The sequence below is a fragment of the Phascolarctos cinereus genome, unplaced genomic scaffold, assembly GCF_003287225.1.
Source record: "Phascolarctos cinereus isolate Bilbo 61053 unplaced genomic scaffold, phaCin_HiC Scaffold_5;HRSCAF=322, whole genome shotgun sequence".
NCBI classification, from domain to species: domain Eukaryota; kingdom Metazoa; phylum Chordata; class Mammalia; order Diprotodontia; family Phascolarctidae; genus Phascolarctos; species Phascolarctos cinereus.
In genome coordinates, this window is record NW_027555958.1 from 449536987 (window position 1) to 449558565 (window position 21579).

Here is a 21579-nt window from a genome sequence, read left to right on the forward strand (position 1 = left end):
AAACACTTGCATCCTCTGCACAAGTTGACAGCTCCCCTTCTGGGGACACTACAAAGTCCTGTTCTCACAACGCCCCTGGGAGTTATGGTTTCTTTTAGCAAACATCCTTTCCTCCCTCTCCCTCCCTCCCACAACCCCTGACTACAGGCCCTCATCACCACTAGCACGGACCCCAGTCCCACCTCCTGCCAGGTGAGTCTGCTTTCACTCTCTCCCCTCCAATCCATCCTTCACCCACTGCTGGGCTGAATTCACCTGTGTCAGTCATCCTCTGCTCAGAAACCTCTTGTGGATTCCCATTGTCCCCTTCCTTGGCATTCAAGGCCCTTCATGGTCTGGTTCCAGACACACATAACTTCTCTCCACCTACGCTAAGGTCCAGCCAAACAGTATGCCATTTGGTTTCCTATCACCGGGCCTTTGGCCACACTGTTCCCTGTGTCTGATTGTCCTCCTGCGACCCCCCTACTGTGTGCTGAATTCTTACCATTATTTTTAAAACCAGACTTAAAAGCTACCTCCTCCATGAAGCCTTCCTTGTTCTCACCACTGGCCCCATCCATGGTCAGTAACCTTAATCCTTCAGAACCAACATAGAACACTGTTTGTAAAGGGACAAGTGGGAAGAAGAGATGAGTCTTAGCAGGTTGCCTTTATGACAACTTATAGAGGATCAATTGGTGTGGTCAATATATGTTTGTTGACTGACTGCCTCACCTGCTCCATGCACTGAACGCTGACAATCATGATCTTACATCTCCTTCCAGTGTTTCACGGGTGTGTGTGTGGGGGGAGGGGATATAGGGCTGTTCCCCATAGATGTACTCCCGTCTCGTTGGCCCGCCATCCTTGCCTGGAATACGGCCCACCTCCAGCTCCATTTCTTAGAATGCTTGCTTCCCGATGAGGTTCAACACAGCTGCCCCCTCCTATGGGGAGGAGGGGGGCCTTCCTTCATCCCTCTCAGGTCTTAGTTCACTCTGTCTCTCTCTTGAAATGACTTGTAATTCTTTGTATGTTCATTTACTTATACTCCACCTGGTACGGTGGAAACTCCTGGAGGGCAGGGATAGCTTCTTATTTGTCGCCATACCCTCAGCACTTCTCTCAGGAGTTCTTGGCTAGCTCCAAGCTGCACTGCCCCACACCAGCCTCCCCCTCCCACCAGAGCTGTTACATCATGGCCTATTGAATCCTGGGCTCTGAATGCCGAGCCCTCGCCCTAGCTTGCCTCAGCCAGGCCCATAGATCACTGCCCAGACTACTCCAAACCAGGCCACCCCTCCCTCCACTCTGGCACCCCACCTTCCGATCCTAACTCCCTTTCATGGGCTCTTCTCTTCTCCTCTTTAGAATATAAGCTCCCAGAAGGCAGGACCTGTTTTTTTTTACTTGTATTTGTATCCCTGGGACTTAGTACGGCATCTGGCACATAATAATGGATTAATAATTAATAAATGATTTTTCCTCCCTTCATTCACTTAAGTGCTTATTGAGTTGAATGAATCAATCAGCAGGTATTTATTACAGTGAATTGAGTTGAAGTCCTAGCTCTGGAAGTGACTTACTGTGTGTTGCTGGTCAAGTCATTTCCCCGTGAACCCCTGGGATTTCCTCACTTTGTCAGAAGGCGTAACATCTTGCAGCCTAGACTGGACGCCTGGGTTCATATTCTGTGTCCAACTCTTACTAGCTGTGTGACCACAGGCAAGTCACTCAACGTCTCTGAGAGGGAGGGTCCTCACCTGTAAATACTTCTTGGAAAAAGGGCTGGGTTTTTTTTTTCCACTTCTGTCTATGTCCAGCGCTCCTAGCCCAGTGCCTGGGACATAGAAGGCATTTCATAAAAGCGTAAGCAATGACCGACTGAATCTCATCCACGGAGTCATTCCCTGGAAGAGCAGAAAGTCCACCCCTCTGGCGCCTTCCCCTTCTCCGGCTCCTGTCCCAGTCCTTCCATCTGGGCCGGAGTCATTCTCTGGACAGCAGTGCAGTGCACAGGCCACCAACGGGGGCCTTCTGGCCACTGGCTGATTTGAACCAGTGCTTTGATACAGGAGGACAAAAGGCCCCAGGAAGGGATGTTTCCTATCATCTTTGGGCAAATGGTGAACCCAAGTCCACTCATTCCTTGCCTTGCTTTTCCAAGGATGACCTGGATCCTCCCTTTCACTGAGCTGCAAATTCTTTCTGTCTCTGGCTTTCATTTCTTTCAAGAATGTCGAGATGTGGACAAGGCAGGTCATCCCAATGGTCAGTGGACAAGGACCTCATGCTCAGGGGACCAGTGGCTGAGGTGGGAGCTCACTGTTGGTCTAAACACTGAGGTTCTGGCAGGTGCTGCCCCCTCTGCTCCCCAGGCCTTCCATCACAGCAGACGCAGAGTAGGGTCACCCAGCATCCCCCCTCTTATCATCCTCCATCTCATGGGCTGGCCAGAGCTCATGGGAGGGCAGTTAGCACTAGCAACCGTGGGAACCCCAGGAAGAGGAGACAAAGGCATCTCACCTGTGCACAGCTTTCCCTGGTGGGGTGTGCTCCACCTCGAACCCAGCCTGGCGCAGGACGTCAATCACCGTGTTGTTCCCTAGGAAATGACCTGAAACAGTGAGAGAGAAGAGAATCTACGGTGTCCATCCCTTCCCAGCATCAGCGGCCCCTCCCCAAGCTCTCCATCCTCCAGATACTGCGCCTGGAAGCAGGTGATATTCAATACACATTTACGAAGCACCTACTGTGTGCCAGGCACTGTGACAGGATCGTAGGTCAAGATCTGGCAGGCTCCTTGGAAACCCTCTCATTTACATAGGGGGAAACTGAGGCCTGAGGTCACATGACTGATACAGCTCACCGGTCTTTCCTATGTGGAGGAATCTGTCCCCCATTTCTAGAATCCTCTCCCTCCTCCTCTCTGTCCTACAGCAGGCCTCTCCCGATCCCCCCGCTGCTAGCTGCCCGATCAAATGACCGGGCTTTTATATGATTGGGTACCTCCTGATACATGTGCATATTGGAATTAGAATGTGAGCTCCTTGAAGTCTGTCTAATGCCTATCTCAGAACCTGGCACATAGTAGGCATTTAATAAATACTTGACTGACTGAATGATTGATCAATGAGCTCAGCTGGTCCTCTACCCCTGGGCTTCCCCAGCTTGTTAAGGCCTCCTGGTACCAGGATGGGCCTTACCACCCAAGAAGGTATTAAAGGAGGACCTTGGTGAAGTCAGCATTAGGGGCAGCTAGTGGATAGCGCACTGGGCCTGGAGTCTGGAGGACCTGAGTTCAAATCTGGCCTCAGACCAGACACTTGACACTTACAACTGTGCGACCCTGGGCAAGTCACTTAACCCCAACTGCCTCACCAAAAGAAAAAAAAAAGTCAGCATTGAGATTGTCCTTCAGCATAGCAAAGTCTTTCACAAAATCAGAGGCCTCTAGGTCCACTTAGAGCTGAGCAAGAATTCTCCAGGAAACAGGTAAGCAGTCACTCGATGACCTCCAGGGACGGGGAGCTCACTACCTATTGCAGGGGTCCATTTTGGAGAGCTCATTCTTAGTTCCTTTCCCTAACAGCAGCCTAGCTCTGCCTCTCTGTTCCTCCTTCCCACTCTCTTGGTTCTGCCCTAATCCTTCCTCCCTCACACAGTTTTTGTTAATATAAACTAATGTTCTCTTCTGGGGAGGGAGAAATGTATCAAAGTTGGCAAGCCCCTTGCCCCTCGGTTTCCTAATCTGTCAAATGAGGACAACGACTCCACTACCTCCTTCATAGCACAATTGTTTTGTAGGTGGTAAAGAATTGGGAGTTGTCATGATCATCGCTGTTATTGCTGGGGACAGGGGTAGGGATGGGGGCCGTGATTTCACTGGCAGAGAGAACTCTGTAATGAGAAAAATTTCATCTCCTACGGACGATCAGCACTTTGTAATGATCTTATTATTGTTATTAATACCACTGCCGCCACCACCACCACCATCAGCAGCACCACTGAATTGTCACAAAAGCTTGGGACCCAGAGTGACATTGAAGGAAGCAGATATTTTAAAAGCACCCACTGGGCACCAGGAATTGTACTAGGCAAGGGTGATAGGATGGCAAAAGGGAGCTATCCTCTGCCGCTTGGAGCTCTCAGGAAAGTTCGCCTCGAAGGAAGATAAGCACTTTCTCTGAGGCCACAACCCTGAGGCTTGACTACCTGGCTCGGAAGAAATAGTTAGGAGTAGAAGACAGGTCTTCCCGACCCTAAATCCAGCCCTCAATGGGCTCTACAGAGCTGTCTCTATCATCACTGTATTCACAGGCACCCTAAAGCATCGTACGCTTGGGTCCTGTCATCCCGTGGAGCACCAGGAAATATTTGGGGAATGCCTGGGGCTGGGATGAGGCTGAGGGACAGGAGAAAACCAGGCCTGGACTGGACCAAACCTGTGCCCCTGGTCTTGCTCTGGGTAGGACTACACCAATCAGCCATCGGCTACAGACACAGGGATTTCCTAGAATAGACCACGTACAGAAACCGCAGCGAATGCCTTGGAATCTGCCCCAGGCACAAAGTAACTTGCCTCCTGCCTCCTTGGAGACCTGTTTAATGAAAGGCGCCCCCGGCTCCCTGTCTAAGCCACGTTCACTTTAAGGGCTTGCCAAGGAAAATACCAGCCCCCAGGCTGTATACAATGGGCAGCAAATATTTACGCATGCCTTGACTGCTCCTGCAAAGCAAGTATTCCTGGAAACGGCGTTAAATGGACTTCAGAGGGACGACAGCCAGCGGCATGCCAGAAAGATTGTGCTAGGCTCTCAGCCTCTCAGCCCGAGGCTAAGATCCCAGGGTCAGCCCCTCACCACCAGGAGGTTTGGAGGAGGAGCTCGGTGGAGGCGCAATCCAATCCGATGGCCAGCCTTGAAATTGTCCTCCCTCCAAAGTAAAGCTTGAGAGCTCCTCCAGAAGGCCCCCAGGTCACCTCCTCAGATGTTCCAGTCCCTGGCTTCCTTCCCGACTGCCTGGAGCTGGGGGGCCAGTTTCCCATTCAGGATGCAGCTCCAAGACCCCTAATGCCTCCCTACGGTTTCACAAGATCCCAGATCAGTGTGGATGAAGCCCCAGGCTCACTCTTTCCAAAGACTGCTTTAGAGAGGCTCACCGACCATCCCTTTAATGATGCATTCTAGAATCATCAAGCCCACTGGCCCAGCTTCTGCAGACTCCAATCACTTCCTTTTATTGAAAACTGGGAAAACACTGGCCTTCCTCCAATCTGATGGCGCTTTTCTCCAATATCTTTTATGGGTCACTGGCAGGGCCTCAGAAAGTAGCCCTGCCAGTTCCTGGAGGAGTCCAGGATGCAGGTCATGGGGCTGGCAGGAATCCTCTCCTATCTCTCCTTGTATTTGCTCTTACATCTCCTGATGGGCCATTCTGTTCCTTGTCCCTTGAAGTTTAATTAGCTCGTTTTCCTTGGCTGAAGGAACTGCCGGCCAAATGATGGGAAGAGCAGCCCACAGGTCAGTTTACTAGGAATATGGAGTGTGTGCATTGGAAAAGAGCGAAATAAGACTGGAAAGGAAAGGAGCCCGGGTATGGAGACCTCCCAAGGCCAGGCTGAGGACTTTGTCATCTGCCCTTTATCGATTATGAGAGAATGAAAAGCCTGTCAGATTTAAAGTTACTGGACATCCCTGGGTCTGTTTTCTCATCTCCTGCTGTTGGCACAAGGAAAGAGCCTCTGGTTTGTAGGCAGAAGACCTGCGTTCGAGCTTCAGCTCCAGGACTTAGCTCTGTGATGCCGGGCAAATCACTTCACCTTGGAAACTGTTTCCTCATCAGTAAAATAGGGATGATAAGACCTTTTGTCGCTATCTCACAAAGTTATTTGGGAGGGAAACACCCTGGAAAGCTTAAAGTATTACCATTAATAGTAACTGATACTATTTATTTAAACAACCAAGAGTTTGGATCTAGTCCTCCTGGCTTTGAGGATGGTGGCTGACTCTCTGTGCCACAGTCCTGAGATGGCTGAAAGTCCCTCACTTGACTGATGACTCAGGGGATGGCCAAAAGGGAGTGGGCCACCCCTTCACCATCCTCCCGGCTGCCCCTCTTCACGTGGCATGGAGGGATTCTAGGGAAGGGCAGGGAAGGTTTCCAGCAGGGGCTTCGTAGTGTACTGTGTGTCTGTCTTGCAAGGCTCAGCCTAGCATGAATTCAGGCGGAGTTGAGGTAAAGGTAGATCTTCCCCCAACTATAACAACTTTCAGAGAGGTTTTCCTAAATCAGTGACTGGTCAAAATCTGAGTCCACAGAGAGAGTACTCATACCGGCAACACTGGAGATCCTTGAAGTACAAAGACATTTTTTATGGACTCATTCTGCTTGGCTCCTCAGAAAAATGTGAGAAGGGGGAAGGTGCAGAGAGAGGCACATTCAGGGCGTGCATGAGGGAAAAAACAAAACAAAACAAACAAACCTTCCTCACAGTGGGAGAGCATCCAAAAGTCTGAAGTACTGCCTTGGTAGGTGATGAGCTCTCCGTCATTGGAGGGCTCCAGGTAGAGGCTGGATGGCCAGTCTGGACAAGATGCCTCTAAGGCCCGTCCCAGCTGGGATTCTCCCTCAGAACCCTAGACATCCCAGGGCCTCTCAGCGTTGGAGAAGGCCTGAGTGATTTTTTATCATAACCTTGGCCCTGGGAAAGGGATTGGCCCATGGTCTGCAATCTTGGGACTCCCCCCAAGAACATAAGGGAAGCCTTCGTGACTGCATTGGGAATGCTTTGCGTGTCTCTGGAGCCTGGCTCCAGGCCCAGAGTGGATGCAGGCCACCTTCTATAGAGACAGGCCAGGGCCGTCCCATAACTCCAGGGCTGGCAACATCCCCATATCTGGATTGGCCTTTTCCCTACCCTCCACCTCCCTCACCCTGTAGTTGCTGAAGGCCCTGGCTTTCCTCAAGGTCTTCCTGTGGCCCACCCATGCCATCGAGTCCCCCATTCCGTAAGCCCCTTGAGGGCAGGGACTGTGCTCTGTTACTTCTTCATCCCCGGCCCCGACCTAGTGTCTTCAATATAACTGGGGCAGGTTCTCCCGAGACTCTGTTCTTTCAATAGCCAAGGGTCTTTATCACCAGGCAGCAGTGGTGGCATTGAGACAGAGGACCTGGGTTCAAGTCTCCACTCTGCCATGCAGGCAACCCAATGGAGTGTTGGGCAGGCCACTTTCCCTGAATTGGCCTCAGTTTCCCCATCTGTAAAATGAAAGGGTTGGACTAAATGTTTTCCAGGACTGCCTGCAGCTCTGTCATTTCCCATTCTCTGTCCTGCCCCCTCCAGAACCTTCTCAGATCGCCTTCTCTTTCCAAGTGCTGGGTCGGGGTAACCAGGGCTGAGGAAGAGGAGAGTGATGGCAGTGAGCCTGGAGAGGACCTGTCACAGTAGTCACCGAGCCAACCAGGGGCCCGTGTGGGACATGGCACACGTGTGTGGGTGGTGATCCTGGCCAGGGGGTTCTAGAGTCAGGGAAAGGTGACGTGGGGAGGAGGGGCCGAGTGAGAGTGTGGGGAAGACAGAACCTCATCCTCTCCGAACTCGAAGGGGTCGCTTCAAAGGCCAACCCACACCGAAACAAATTCCCACTCTGCCATCCCTGACGAGTGGTCCCCCAGCCTCTGCTTGGAGACCTCCAAGGAGGTGGAGCCCACCACTTGGGGAGGCAGCCCAGGCCCTTTGGGCTAGCTCCAGCTGTTGGGAAGTTTCTCCTGATATCCAGCCTCAGCTGACCTCTTTGTGACTCCTCCAACTACTCCTAGTTCTTCCTTCTTTTCTTTCTTTTCTTTCTTTCTTTTTTTTTTTTTGCTTAGGCAGTTGGGGTTAAGTGACTTGCCCAAGGTGAGTCGCATTTGAACTCAGGTCCTCCTGACTCCAAGGCCGGAGCTCTATCCACTGTGCCACTTAGCTGCCCCCCAGTTCTTCCTTCTGAAGTCAACCAAGACAAGGCTAACCCACTCCCGCATGACAGCCCACCTCCTCTTGAAAAGTAACCCTCGAGTTCCTCTGTGAATAGTTCCGAGGATGCTGAATCCCGGCCCCAGAGACTGGACACTCTGAAGGCCTCTCCCTCCCTTTCAGCAAAGCCAACCCAGAGTCTCAGCATGGCCCAGACTGACTGTGGAAGCTCCAATAGCCGGCAACTCTGGACTCCTCTCCTAAATGGGAGGAGGGGAGTGGGAAAGGGTTCCACCGGCAGCCACAGACTCTCGATGTGGGGAGCCTGAGGGACTTGTGGGGAGCAGGGATGGTGGAGCAGGGTGAAACCCGAGGCTGGTGGGGAGGTCTGGGGGCTGGGGAAGGACAGCCACGATGACTGCTATCCCACTGTGGCCAGAGGCTTCCCCGATAGTCCCTCTCCGACCCCTCCAAACAGCTCTCAGCTCCTGCTGATTCCACCTCTATCTACCCATCCTCTTGGCCCAGCTCACACAGACACACACACATCCTAGTACAGGTCCTCATCACCTCTGTCACTGACTCTTACGTCAGTCTCCTAAGGGGTCTCCCTCCTAACGGTCTCTCCTCACTCCAAATGATCCTCCATCTGCTTCCCAGGCCTGATCATGTCATTGCCCTGCTCATGAACCTTATATGGCTCCCTATTGCCTTTAAGATAAAATACAACAGGAAACAACCTGTGCACAGATCGGTAAGTAAATATAAAGTCATTTCCAAAGTGGGAGGGCACTAGCAACTGGTGGAATCAGGAAAGATGGGAAGGGTCCCTAGAAGGTCATCTTCTATAGTTCTCACATTTTACACATGGGGGGAAGTGCCTAGAGAAGGGAACTCAGGGTCGAGTCAAATCAAGTCCATGTGCATTTATTAAGCATCTGTTCTGTGCCAGGTGCTTTTCTAAAGATGGTCACCCAGGAAGTAAGCAGCCAAGCTGGAAATGGACTTGGATTCTCTCCCTCTAGACCTGTGACACCCCTTTAAGGGCCCTTCCTACAGCAGAGGCTGAGGACAGGATGGCCCCATTCAGTCCTGGGGGCTCAGTCTCAGACCTTCAAGCTCTCCCTGCTTTAAGCAGAACAGACCATTCTACCATGTTCTTCTGCCTTGGACTGACTGAGGATAGTTCAGATTTGGCCTCTGCCCGTGGGTCCCCTCACTGACCCTAGCCTGCCTCTTGGTTGACCTCACTCTGGACAAGCCTCAGCTCCTGCTCCTCCGCCGGCCTGGCACTGATTTAGCAGCCTCCATCTCCTGCTACATTGGGAGAAGCTGACTTCAGCTCCAGGAAGGCCTTCGTGCCATATGAGGACCAGCCCACCTACGTCTTGGAAGCGTCTCACCGGGCTGGCCACACGATGAGGAATTTGCTTTTACCCCCAGATGCTCTTGAAGAGAAGCTAAGTCACAGAGGTGTGGTGATCAGTGACAGCGGAGGGCATCCCTTCACCAGTGAAATAACGCATCTTGGAAGAACTAATGCAAGGGAAAGATGCCTAATCATGAGAACGGTCCCAAAGCAGAATAGGAGGTAGTGAGATGCCTGTTCCTAAGAATCTCCAAGCAGAAGCTGAGGGAGAAGCATTTCAGGACAATGTGGTAGAAAGGATTCTTGCTTGGGCAATAACAATGGCTAACTTAAGGCTTGTGTTATCTCACGACAACCTGGTGCACGAGTATGTTTTTATTATCCTCATTTTGACTCGAGTTAAGTGTCTGAAGCAGAATTCAAACTCAGTTCTTCAGATTCCAGGTTGAGCACTTGCTCCACTGCGCCACCTGGTGGCCGATAGGTTGTTCTACGCTGTGTTCCCCAGCTCCCAGAAGATGCTTCAGCCTCTGCCCTGGAAGGATGCTTGGCCATCCCCTGTCGCCCAGGTGGGGCCTCCTTCTAGAGCATCAGTGCCCACATATAGAAAGATCCAGTGGGAGAATGGGTGGAATCACTTCATAAACTGTAAAGTGTTTCTGCCAAGGGTGAAACGCTGTGTCAATGCCACTGATCATTAATTCATCTAAAGTGCTGCCAGAATGAGAACTATTGTTCACTTTTCTGTTGAATTTCAGAGCAAGAAATCGTAGGAAACAAGACAGGTCCCTTCCAAGACTCCACAGATGGAGAGAGAGGATTGTGCAAGAGACCAGGGGAACAATGGGGTAATTAATAGTCATCTCTGAGACAGTGCCAGGGGACTGGGGGTTGGGGGCGAGGAAGGGGCGCCCAGCCAGATGTTTCCAGGGCAGGGCAGGCACTGAAAGCCTCTATTACTGTCCTTAATCCCCTCTACATGTTTCCCCTCCGCTGGCGAGAAGAGTAGCTCAGTTCTCCTCTTTGGGAAGAGGGGGCCTGAGCCTATATTTATGTTCCATCTGAAATTAATGCAGGGGCTCCTTTCAAATGCTAATTCTGTGGCCCCCCAACTGTTGCTGCTGCTGCTTCAGGCAGCCTGGTCAGGGCCAGAGATACAGAGAAAGGGAGGAAGGAAGGAAGGAAGGAAGGAAGGACAAGCCCCTTTGTTTTCTTGGGGAAGCTGGAAAGAGGGTGGAATTCAGGGATCCCAGGGCAGAGGGGAAGGAGGGCAGAGAGTTGAGCCAGTCATAGAAGGTCAGAGATGAGAGGGGGCTGAGAACATAGAACAGGGAATGTCAGAGCTGGGAGGGGCTTTAGAATAGGAAAAGTCAGCACTGGAAAGAACCTTAGAATCAAGACTCTCAGAGCTGGGAAGGACTTGAGAATGTAGATGTGGGAGGGACCTTCACTATTACCTTTCCCTGGAAGGAAGCCTCCACCCAGACCTTGCAGCTCTCCCTGTGTGACCCAGGCTTATCCTCTGAAGGCAGGGCTAACTCGGATATGAGCAGACATTCACAGTGCCCTTTTCCATATGTGATCCCACCTGATGCTTCGCAGTACCTCTCAGGGAAGACTACAGGTATCTGACCACAGTCTGGACATCCCCAGGGCTCAGCGTGGGGACAAATGGCCCAGATGGAGAGACAGTGGGAGGGGGCAGCTCCTTCCCTTGAACTGATTCAGGTTGTTCTCCCCCAAGGCCAGAACTTTGCTTCAGTTTCCTTGCCCTGGCCCTCATCCTTTTCCCCCTTCTGAAGTCTTCCTTCTCCCTCTGAGTCCAGGATTTCCAACTGTCCCTGACCCTCTCTTTGCTCTCTTTTGGGGCCCTCTTACCCTAACAACAACAACATGCCCCATTGATATAACATATTAGCATTACATATGGTAATGTTTGTAAAGTGCTTAGCACGGTGCCTGGCACACAGTAGGAGCTACATAAATGCTTATCCCTTCCCTAAAGAGTAGGATTGGGGCAGGGGAGGGGGTGGCCTTTATGTTTTCAAAGTGATTTAGAGACATTTCACTTGATCTTCACAATAACTGGAGAGGGTTATTACTACCCATTATTATCTATTGCCTATCTATTATTTATGATTGTCTTTTCTTTTACAGATGAAGGAATTGAGTCTTGGAGAGTTAAGCGACTCACCCAGAGTCTGAGACAGGATTGTAACCCAGGCCCTTCTGACATGGCTTCCAGGGCTCTGTCCATTACACCACTCATCTCAGCCAAGGGTCCTCTTGCTCCTCCCTTGACTCTAAACAGATCAGAAGCCCTCTGCCCTGTGTCCACACAGACCACCCTGGCCTTCTTGTTTGAAAGATTTCATAATTCAGCCCTGTCCTCTCTATCAAAGACTCCTCGTTCTTGGCCTTCTCTCCAGCCCCAACCCCCAGGGAGCTGTCCTCAGCCAAGACCGTCCAGATAAGCTCATCCATTCTGTGGACCGGCCAGGCTGCTATAGGGCTCAGCACCCTCACTATCCCCTCCATCACTCTGGATAAAGTGTTCTCCAGAAGGGAGAAAGAACTTTCAGGCTTCCCACCCACTTCAGTTCCAGAGAGTCTGGAAGGAAGGTACCCACAAGACAGACCCCTCCATCACTGGCATCAGAATCAGGAAGTACCATGGACCTGCTGGGGGCATCACGGGATTCTCTGCCAGAGCCACGTCCATCCCTCCCCACCCATGGCAGAGGCCCTGGCAAGAAATGCCTTTGGCTCTGTCTCTCTCCTTGCTTACCTACAGAATTCCTTCCAGTCCATTAATGCCTAAATCAAATGCCCCCTCCTCCAGGAAGACTGCCCTGATTCCTCTTGGATGGTAAAGTCCTTCCTTCTCAGATCTCACAGAGCACTTAGCTTGCCCCTCCCTGATGAAGAGCATTATATCTAGCGTGTGCCTGCCTTATCCTGACTAAATGCTGTGATATTCTTGAGGGCAATGTTTTTATCATTCATTCAGTAAGCATTTATTAAGCACCTACTATGTGCCAGGCTAAGCACCGAGGATACAAAAGGAGGCAAAAGACAGTCCTTGCCCTCAGGAGCTTATAATTTAAAAGTTTATCTAAATCAAATCTAAAGTTTATCATTCATTCAACAAATATTTATTAAGCACCTAATGTGTACAGAATCTTGGATTCAGCTGGAGAAGAAAAGGCTAGATAAAACACAGATAACTATAATAAATGCTAGTACATGGAAAGAGCATTGGGATTGGAATCAGAGGCCCTGGGTTCAAATCTTCCCTCTGCCACTTTACCACTTGTGGGATCTTAAATGAGTGATTTCACTTCTTGCAGACTCAACTTCCTCATGTATAAAAGCAGGAAATTGTCCTCTTTGGTCCTTTCCCAGTCCAGATCAAGGATCCTTGGATTCTAGGAATGGACTCAATATTCAGAGAATAGTCAACATGGCATCTTGGAGACATAGAGAGGGTGTCTTTGGTGGAGCCACGGGGAAGGAACAGGCAGGCTTTCTATTTGAACCTGATTCTTGGGCAGATCTCATCCTTCTGCTCATAAAACAGACTGAAGATATGGAGAATCCGAGATCCCACCATAGTGGTTGTTGATTTTTTAAAGTGCATTTGAGGGGCTAGAGCAGAATTCTCCCTTCCAGGCCCACTCTAACAAGAAGCAGAGGCATATGCCAAAACCATAGAAGACCTTCCTGATCATGAGAGTTCTTCCTAAGTGGGATGAGCATTCTCAGGGGTTGGTATCCTCCCCCTCCCTGGACATGCTCAAGCAGAAGCTGGGCAACCACCAATCAGGGCTGCTGGAGGGGATTCCTGTTCAGACATGGGTTGGACTCCCTGGCCCTGAGGTTCCTTCCCACTCTGAGATTCTGGGAGGGCTCCCATTCCAAAGTCTGACCCTTATTCTCTGGAGGCCATGACTTCTTGGCCATGGAAGGGGGGAAAAAAAAGCCCACTAATGGTTTATTTTTTTTAAATGTCCAAACATATGGTTAACCTCAGAGGGGATTAATGATGCTGGCCCATTAAGTCCATGTCAGGAAGAATAATCCCACTGGAACAATAAATCATGGAATGAAGAAGGGGAGAAGCAGCCTTGGGACCTTGGACACATGGGAGCGTGAACATAAACACTTGAAGGTTTCTGTAAACAGATGTTCTCTCATGTAAGCAAGTCTGCCATCACGAACGTTCCCGTTTTTCATGGAAGTGGAGCTAGGTTATATAAGGGGCTGCAACTGGGCCAGGAGGAGGAATCGATGACTGAGCCAAGTGAAGGAAACCCCAGGAGACCCTGCCTTGCTTTGTGACCACTGGGGTCACTCACTTCCCCTTTATCAGCTTCAACATTCTCACTTATAAAATAAAGGGGTTAGACCAGATTATCTCTGAAGTCCTCCATGCTGAAAGATCCTGTAGAGGGGATGGACTGAGCCAGGAGTGTTCTGATGTCCCTTATATCTATGAGACTCTAATTCCATGACCCACTGCTGGGTCTTCTGCTCTATTCCCAATGGCGATGTGGGGGAGGGAAGTAGAGAAAGTAGAGCAGGGGCAAGACAACCTGAGGAATAGTCCTGGATTGGAAACCTTCTGGGTGTCTCAGGTCACCTCACCTGGAACCTCAAGGAAGTATCACTGACCAAATCTCTTCCCCTCATTTTTGGTCCTCGTTTTTCTTATCTGTAAAATGGTCCTGGGGCAGCCTAGGTGATCTCCAAGGGTCCTTCCTACTTCAATGATCTCTGTTCTTTTCTATCCTATTTTGCCCCTCTATAGTGCCTAGACAGGGCTCAACACTTGGAGGACTAGATGCCTCTCAGGTCACTTCCAGCTCAGAGGTTTTGTGACTGATTCCCTGAGGAAGCCAGCACTTCCCCCAGGGCAAGGCTCCTCTGGCAGACACCAGCTCCTTCCCCTTCTTCTCCCAGAGGTCCTGGCATTCAATTAATATGCTATTTTTAGCATCCATAGCCCCTCAGCTTTACAACTTACTTCTCATTGCATGTTTCTGTCCTAAGTCAGCTCTGATAAAAAGTAGAATTGGTGTCAGGCTGTCCTGGGATGGCAGCAGGGTGCACAAGGCTGCTGGGGCTGATAATCATAACTATTACATCTGTGTGTACTACTCACACACAGACAGCCTTCATCCAGCACCAACCATGGACCTGGACCTGCTTTGGGGGGAACAAAGGAGGTACCTAGTTTGACCTGAGCATTACGAAGGTCAGCCTGGAAGAGTGCGAACGACTGAGGCAGGAAAACCTGACAGGAAGATATTACAACAGGACGGTAGGTGTTGACATGGGTCTGTAAGAGGGTAGTGACCATGGGAGACAAGAAGGGAGATGTGCCAGGCTCTGGTAACTGATGAGATTTGCAAAGAGAGTCAAAGATGACCACCCCCCCCACCATCATCACCATCACCATCAGGATCACATCATCATCATCATCACATCATCACCATCACCATCATCATCATCACCATCACCATCACCATCACCATCATCATCATCACCACCATCATCACCATCACCACCATCATCACCATCACCATCACCATCACCATCATCATCATCACCACCATCATCACCATCATCATCATCACCATCACCATCACCATCACCAAAATCATCATCACCATCATCATCACATCATCACCATCACCATCATCATCATCACCATCACCATCACCATCATCATCATCACCACCATCATCACCATCACCACCATCATCACCATCACCATCACCATCACCATCATCATCATCACCACCATCATCACCATCACCATCACCATCACCATCATCATCATCACCACCATCATCACCATCACCATCACCATCACCAAAATCATCATCACCATCATCATCATCATCATCACCATCATCACCATCACCATCACCATCACCATCATCATCATCACCATCACCATCACCATCACCAAAATCATCATCACCATCATCATCATCATCACCACCATCATCACCATCACCATCACCAAAATCATCATCACCATCATCATCATCATCATCACCATCATCATCATCACCATCACCATCATCATCAGTTATCATTTATATAGTACTTAAAGGTTTGAAAACTTTATATATATTATCTTGTTTGATCCTCACAATAACCCTGGGAGGTAGGTGCTGTTATTATCATCTGGATTTTACAGATGAAGAAACTGAGGCACACAGAGATTAAGTAACTTGCCTGGGATCTCACAGCTACTAAGTATCTGAGGGGGGATTTGAACTTAGGTTTTCTTGATTCCAAGTCCAGAGCATGATCTCTGATACCATCTAGTGCCAAGGTTATAAAAATGAAAGATGGGGTGATGGTGGTCCAAGAGATGGAAAATTAATGTCAAAAAGAGGAGCAGGTTTGGAGAAATGGTAAGAAGTTACCCTTCTCCCCTGTTTCTTCAGGGCCAGGCAGAGCTATAACTGGGATGTCTTGTGCCCAGGGCAAGTAGCACAGAGCATGCCCTACGCTGAGTGAGGAGTGGGGACTAGGTCTGGGAGCCTGTGATCCTATTTCCCATCCCCCAGGAATCCATCTCATAGATGAGGAAACAGAGAAGAAAAGCAATGAGCTTAAAGTCATGCAGTGAATCTATGGCAGAATTGAGATAAGAACCCAGGTCTCCCAACTTCTAATCAGTATTCAGTTTATGTCTCAGGATATGAACTGGGTCACTCTATGATGACTGAATTGAGAACTGTACTGGAAGGAAGGAAGGAAGGAAGGAAGGAAGGAAGGAAGGAAAGGAACGAAAGAAGGAAAGAAGGAAAGAAGGAAAGAAGGAAGGAAGGAGGAAAGGAAGAAAGTGCTCAAAGGAACCCTAGAGACCAACCACTTTTTTTTATAAATGGGGAAACTGAGGTCTGAAGAGATAAAGAGACTTGCAGAGCCAGGGTCAGAGCCAGGACTTGACTCCAAATCCAGGACTTTTTCTTTACATTCTGTTATTTGTGCTGATTGGAGATGGACCCCGCCAGCCCAGGGAACCCAGGTCCCTGGCTCACCCAGCACCCAGAGGCCTCTGCGGGTGTGTCTGTATGTGTGTGCATGATTGGAGCTGAAAGCTGTCTTTGTTTCTGAGCTTGGGTCACCCCACAGAACTTGCTGAGTTTTCAGAAAACTTGGGAAGTGTTAAAAAACCAGACAGAAAGGAAAGAAATCCAGCTCTGGGCTGGTGGGTGGGCGGCAGGGAGGGAGGGTGGGTGGGGTGCTGGTGGTGGTGGTAGTAGAGGGACTTGGGCTGGGGCTGGCAAGCTGGTCTGCCTTCCTGCAGGAAGCCCTGGGTTACAGCCCAGCTGGGATTGGGGGGGGCAGGGTTTCAGAGAAGGAGATCTGCAAACACTGCAAATCTGGGTTTCACTGGCCCAAGGAGACCCTGGAAAGCATGGTTCAGCTCCTGATGATTCTGTCAGTCAGTCCAGCCAAAGCTTCTATTTCCCAGGCTCTTCAGGTTCCCACTAGACCTCTGAGGTGTATGCCAGCAGGATTAGCATCCCATTTTGCAGAGAAGGAGACTGAGGCCCAGAGAGGGGCCTCCCTGCTCAGCATCCCACCCCTAGTAAGTGGCACAGCCAGGACTGGAGAAGCCTCCGCCCGTTATAGTGAAGCTCCCTCTGGGCTGCCATCTTGGGCATCCCCATCACGCAGTATGGGTACTGTAGGACTCTGGGGAGAGGGAGTTAGAATGATTAACAAATGCTCACTTACGATCTTGCCGCGTGGGCAACAGAAGGGTTGTTTTTCTTATTTTGCAAAGAAAGAAACTGAGTCCCAGATAAGGCTCACACAATTCTCAGAATTGCAGAGCTAGAGTAGAAGGCATCTAGTCTGATTCATACCGAAGCCAACTGCCTTCTGTAGCAAACCTGACTAAGGGACCTTTCCCAGCCACTGCCTTAAGGGGCACCCCCTCCACCTTCAGGGCAGCCTGCACCACTGTGGCACAGTGCCCATTGCTGAGGATGTCTGTTGTGCTGCTGAGCTTCAGCTTGCCTTTCCTCCCCCGTCACTGGCCCTGGTTCTGTCCTCTGCTACTCCTTCTTCCACATGGCTACCCTTCAGATACTGGGAGCCAGTTAGTGACTCTCCAAGCCTTCTCTTCTAACCATCCCCCGCTCCTTCAACTGGTCTTCATAGAATGCACACTCAAAGTCCTTCACAAACTCTGGTACCCTCCACTGGATGACCTCTAGTTTATCAATGTCCATAGAAACATCAGGTGTCATCCTCCTCCTCCTCCTCCCCCTCACCATCATCCTCTTCATCATCATCATCATCATCCTCATCATCCAAACACCACATGCTGGACTTGTAGCTTCTTCAGTTTGAGTCCTGCATCCCCAGATGGTATACAGTAGGCACTCCAGAAATGCATTTGAAATTGAACTACATGGACTTGAATTGAATTGAACTGGACAGATCATTCCCTCCGCACTCACTCTGCCTTTTTAAATAGAGTCCAAGATCCATGAGTCCAAGCATTTTTGGCCTCCCTCTCCCACTGCTGACTCACACTCAGCTTGCAGGCCACTGTTTGTAGATGAGCTGCTGGCTAACCAAAGCTCCCCATCTTGTACTTGTGAAGTTGTTTTTTTGAACCCACATGCAAAGTTTTGAATGTCTTTCTTATTAGATTCAGCCCAAGTGTCCTAGCGTGACAAGATCCCTTTGGAGTCTAGCATCCATCTAACCCTCCGCCTGGCTTTGAGTCATCTCCAAATGAATAAGCCTGCCTTCTGGCCTCTTCCCAAGTCATTGATAAAAATGGGAACCAGTCCCAGGCCAAGCACAGATTCCCAGGGTCACTGTAGCCATCAATGGCTACTCTTTAGGTCCAGTTAATCAACCACTTCTGAACACACTTCACTAGGTTAGCATCTAGTACATGTCTCTCCACTTTTTCCACAAAAAGAGCAGGAGAAACTGTATCAAGACCCATGTGAAAAGCAGGGTAAACAATGGTTGCAGGGTTTCCCCTGATCTATGGGTCCAGAATCTGTAGAAATGGGAAATGAGGTTAGCTTGGCATGACTGGTTCTTGGTGAAACAATGTTGGCTCCTCCTGATGGCTGCTTCCATTTCCAAATGCTCGGCTACACTTTGTCGACTCTTTTTTCCCCTTTACTGCAAATTGATGGGGCAGGAGGGAATTGCCTTTCTCCAGCCCGATTCATTTAACTTTTCTGAGATCTCCCAAAGATCTTGGACAGTGAGGCCATCTGCCAGTTCTTTCAGGATCTGAGGATGTTCTCTACCTGGCCCAGGTGGCCTGAACTCCTTCAAGGAAGGCAGGAGCTCTCTCACTGTCCACTTACTTAGGCTCAGTACAAGCCATCATCATTTTTTTGTGTCTGTCAGTAGCTAATTAATATTTATATAACGTTTTAACCTTTGCAAAGAGCTTTACAAATATGATCTCATTCTATCTTCACAGAAACTCTAAGAGGTAGTGCTACTCATTGGAGTAAGTGAGGCTAAGGTCACACAGTTAGTAAGTGTCTGAAGCAGAATTTGAACTTAGCCCTTCCTAATCTCAGTCCCAGAGTTCTATGTGCCACCTCATTGCATTAGAGCCCAATGCCATAGAGTAAACGACCGAAGAACTAGAAGAGACATTATAGCACATCCTTTCATTTTTCAGACAGAGAAACTGAGGTTTAGAGAGGGAGAAATGATTTAACAAATTTCTCCTAGCCTCTGCTGGAAGATCTCCAGGGAAGGGGAACCCACTGTCTCCCCATTCCTGCCATCCAACCTGAATCTGCTCCCCTCCAGGGTCAAACCAAACAAGTCTGACCTGCCCCTCTGCCATGTGACTGCCCTTCATGTGCTTGAAGAAGGCTCTCATGCCCTGCCCCCAAGTCGTCTCTTCTCCAGGCTAAGTATCCCCAGCCCCGTTTCCATAGAATCTCCATACAGCCTGGCCTCTAGGACCCTCACTTGGTCACTATCCTTTTAGGTGGCTTCTTCAACCCATCTTCATCTGATGTGACTACCAGGCTATTCACTAGCCTAGTCTTCCTCCTCTGGATGATTCAATTCAGGTGAGCGAGCATTTATAAAGGACCTACTACGTACAAAACTCTTACTAGGTGCTGGGGAGATGAAGGCAAGAATGAAACAATCCCTGCTCTTGGTGGTTTTACATTCTTCTAGGGACTAAGAGATTAGATCAAGTCCTAGAGAAGAATCAGTAGGTGGAGAAAACACTTCCATTTGGGGAACTGGAGGAAGAAGCTTTAGGATGGAGTTGACATCTCATCTTAGATTTAATATCTAAGCTAAAAAAGCTTAGAAGGAAGGGAAGGATTCCAATGGGGAAGATGAGGAGGGCACAGATTCCAGGCACGGAGATGCACATATATACAGAGACCAGAGGTGGCATGTCTTGAAAAAGAGCAATGAGTACAGCTTGGTTATGGAGCATGTGCTGGAGAGGAATATGAAATAAGAACAAAGATGCTGTCTGGGGTCAACGCACATAGGGCCTCGGCTTAGCTCATGTCCCTCCTGTCATGCAGGGCCTAGAACTCCAGCCAAGAGAAGGAATTCTGAGCAGGATTGATGAAGCCAGAGTAAGCCAGAATAAACCTCTGAGCCAGAGCTGGGACAGTTAACTCGGCTGTCACTTCGGGGCTGCCAATGTTGAGTTGGGCGGGGGTGCCTGCTCCCTACACTTGGGCTCATAAAACAGGCCCAGCTGCAAATCAGCCGATCAGTCCAGGCTTCAGGCCAAGCCGCTATGTACAAGCAACTTTATTAGGCTGCTAGGGTCTCACCCCCTGCTGTCTTATGGCACTAAGGAATCCATGGATGGAATGAGTATTTCAGCATGGGCCCAACCTCGAAGGGGGAAGAAGAGATATGCTAAACTAGTAGGGTCCTGCTAGCCGTGGGCTCTGAGATGAAAGAGCTAGGCTGGGGCCACCTGCTTGAGATGGGCACATACCCGCGCTGGGAAAAGAACAGGTAATTTTATCCACCTTGACCCTATCTTCAGTCCTAGGGCCCCCTGGTCAGACCAGGAGATCCTTTGTAAGAATTTGAATGGAAATTAAGCCTCCCAGAAATTCCCAGCTGCTGGATTCTGGTGGTCTGGGACTCCCACTCCCATCTGCCTCCAGGTGGTTGCTGTTGTGGGGGGGTGCACGGGGGCAAGTGAAGCAGGAGAAAGTTTGATAGGATGATAGTGGATCAGTCACTAGCCGCGCCAGGGAATGTGCAAGGTTGTGTTAAAAAAAATGCTTGTTATTTTGAGGAATCAGGTTGAATCAGACAAAATGTCAACTCCCTGGTATTCCCTGCTCTCTGGCTTCCTGAGCTAGGTTAGAATTTAGGACCCCAAATTCCTGCTTCGCTCAGCTCAGCCCTTGGCATCTCAGCTCTGCATAGGCACAGTCACAAGGGACCTCAGAGGCATTTGGTCCAACCCATAAACGGGAAAAAGCCATTCAAGACCACCCCTCCCTGACGAGTGCCCCTCCATTACTTCCCAAGGGCACCCTTTGGGCTTTGGACAGTCTGCACTATTAGAAAGTCCTAAATTCAAGACAAAATTGTCATTTATTTCTCTGAGTTCTGACCACATGGAACAAGTGTGACCTCTCTTCCACGAGACAGCCCTTCAATATTTGACAGCTCTCTTGTCCTGAGTTTTATCTTCTCCAGGCTTAAAGTCCCTGGTAACTTCATCCTATTGTCCAATGTCGTGAACTCTGGGCCCTTCACCATCCTGGTTATCCTCCTCTGGTTGCTCTCAGGATTAATGAATGTCCTTCCCAAATTATGATGCCCACAACTGTTACTGTGGACTTATGCAGCTCAGTCCCTGGCATGTAGCAGGTGCTTAATAAATGGTCATTGATTGATTGATTGTTCACTCTACCAAAGACCAGCTTTGACATAGACATTGGACAATTAATGGCTACTCTGTAGGTTGGACCATTCAACATGACCTGAATCTACCTGCCTAGGCTATTGTCCAACCTACATCTCTCCACCTTGTCCATAAAAAGAACATGAAGGACTAGCAAATGCACCTTTCAAATCTAGGTCAACTCTGTCTACTGCAGGGGCTTTTCAACCTTTTTATGTTCCATGTCCCTTGGTCACGCCATCTGGTAAAGCCTGAAGACCTCTTCTCAGAATCATGTTTTTAAATGTATAATTCAAAATACGTAGGATTACAATGGAAACCAGTTATGTTGAGACC

At 49.6% G+C, this 21579-nt stretch overlaps 1 protein-coding gene across 2 annotated transcripts in view; it reads right to left on the reverse strand.

The window, feature by feature from the left end:
- TRABD2B (TraB domain containing 2B) overlaps positions 1–21579 on the reverse strand; it is a 245585-nt gene that overhangs the window by 39559 nt on the left and 184447 nt on the right. For both annotated transcript variants that reach the window (XM_020987700.2, XM_020987699.2), the window contains exon 5: positions 2509–2599. In XM_020987700.2, coding sequence (XP_020843359.1) covers positions 2509–2599 — 91 coding nt within the window. The remainder of the gene's footprint in view (positions 1–2508; positions 2600–21579) is intronic.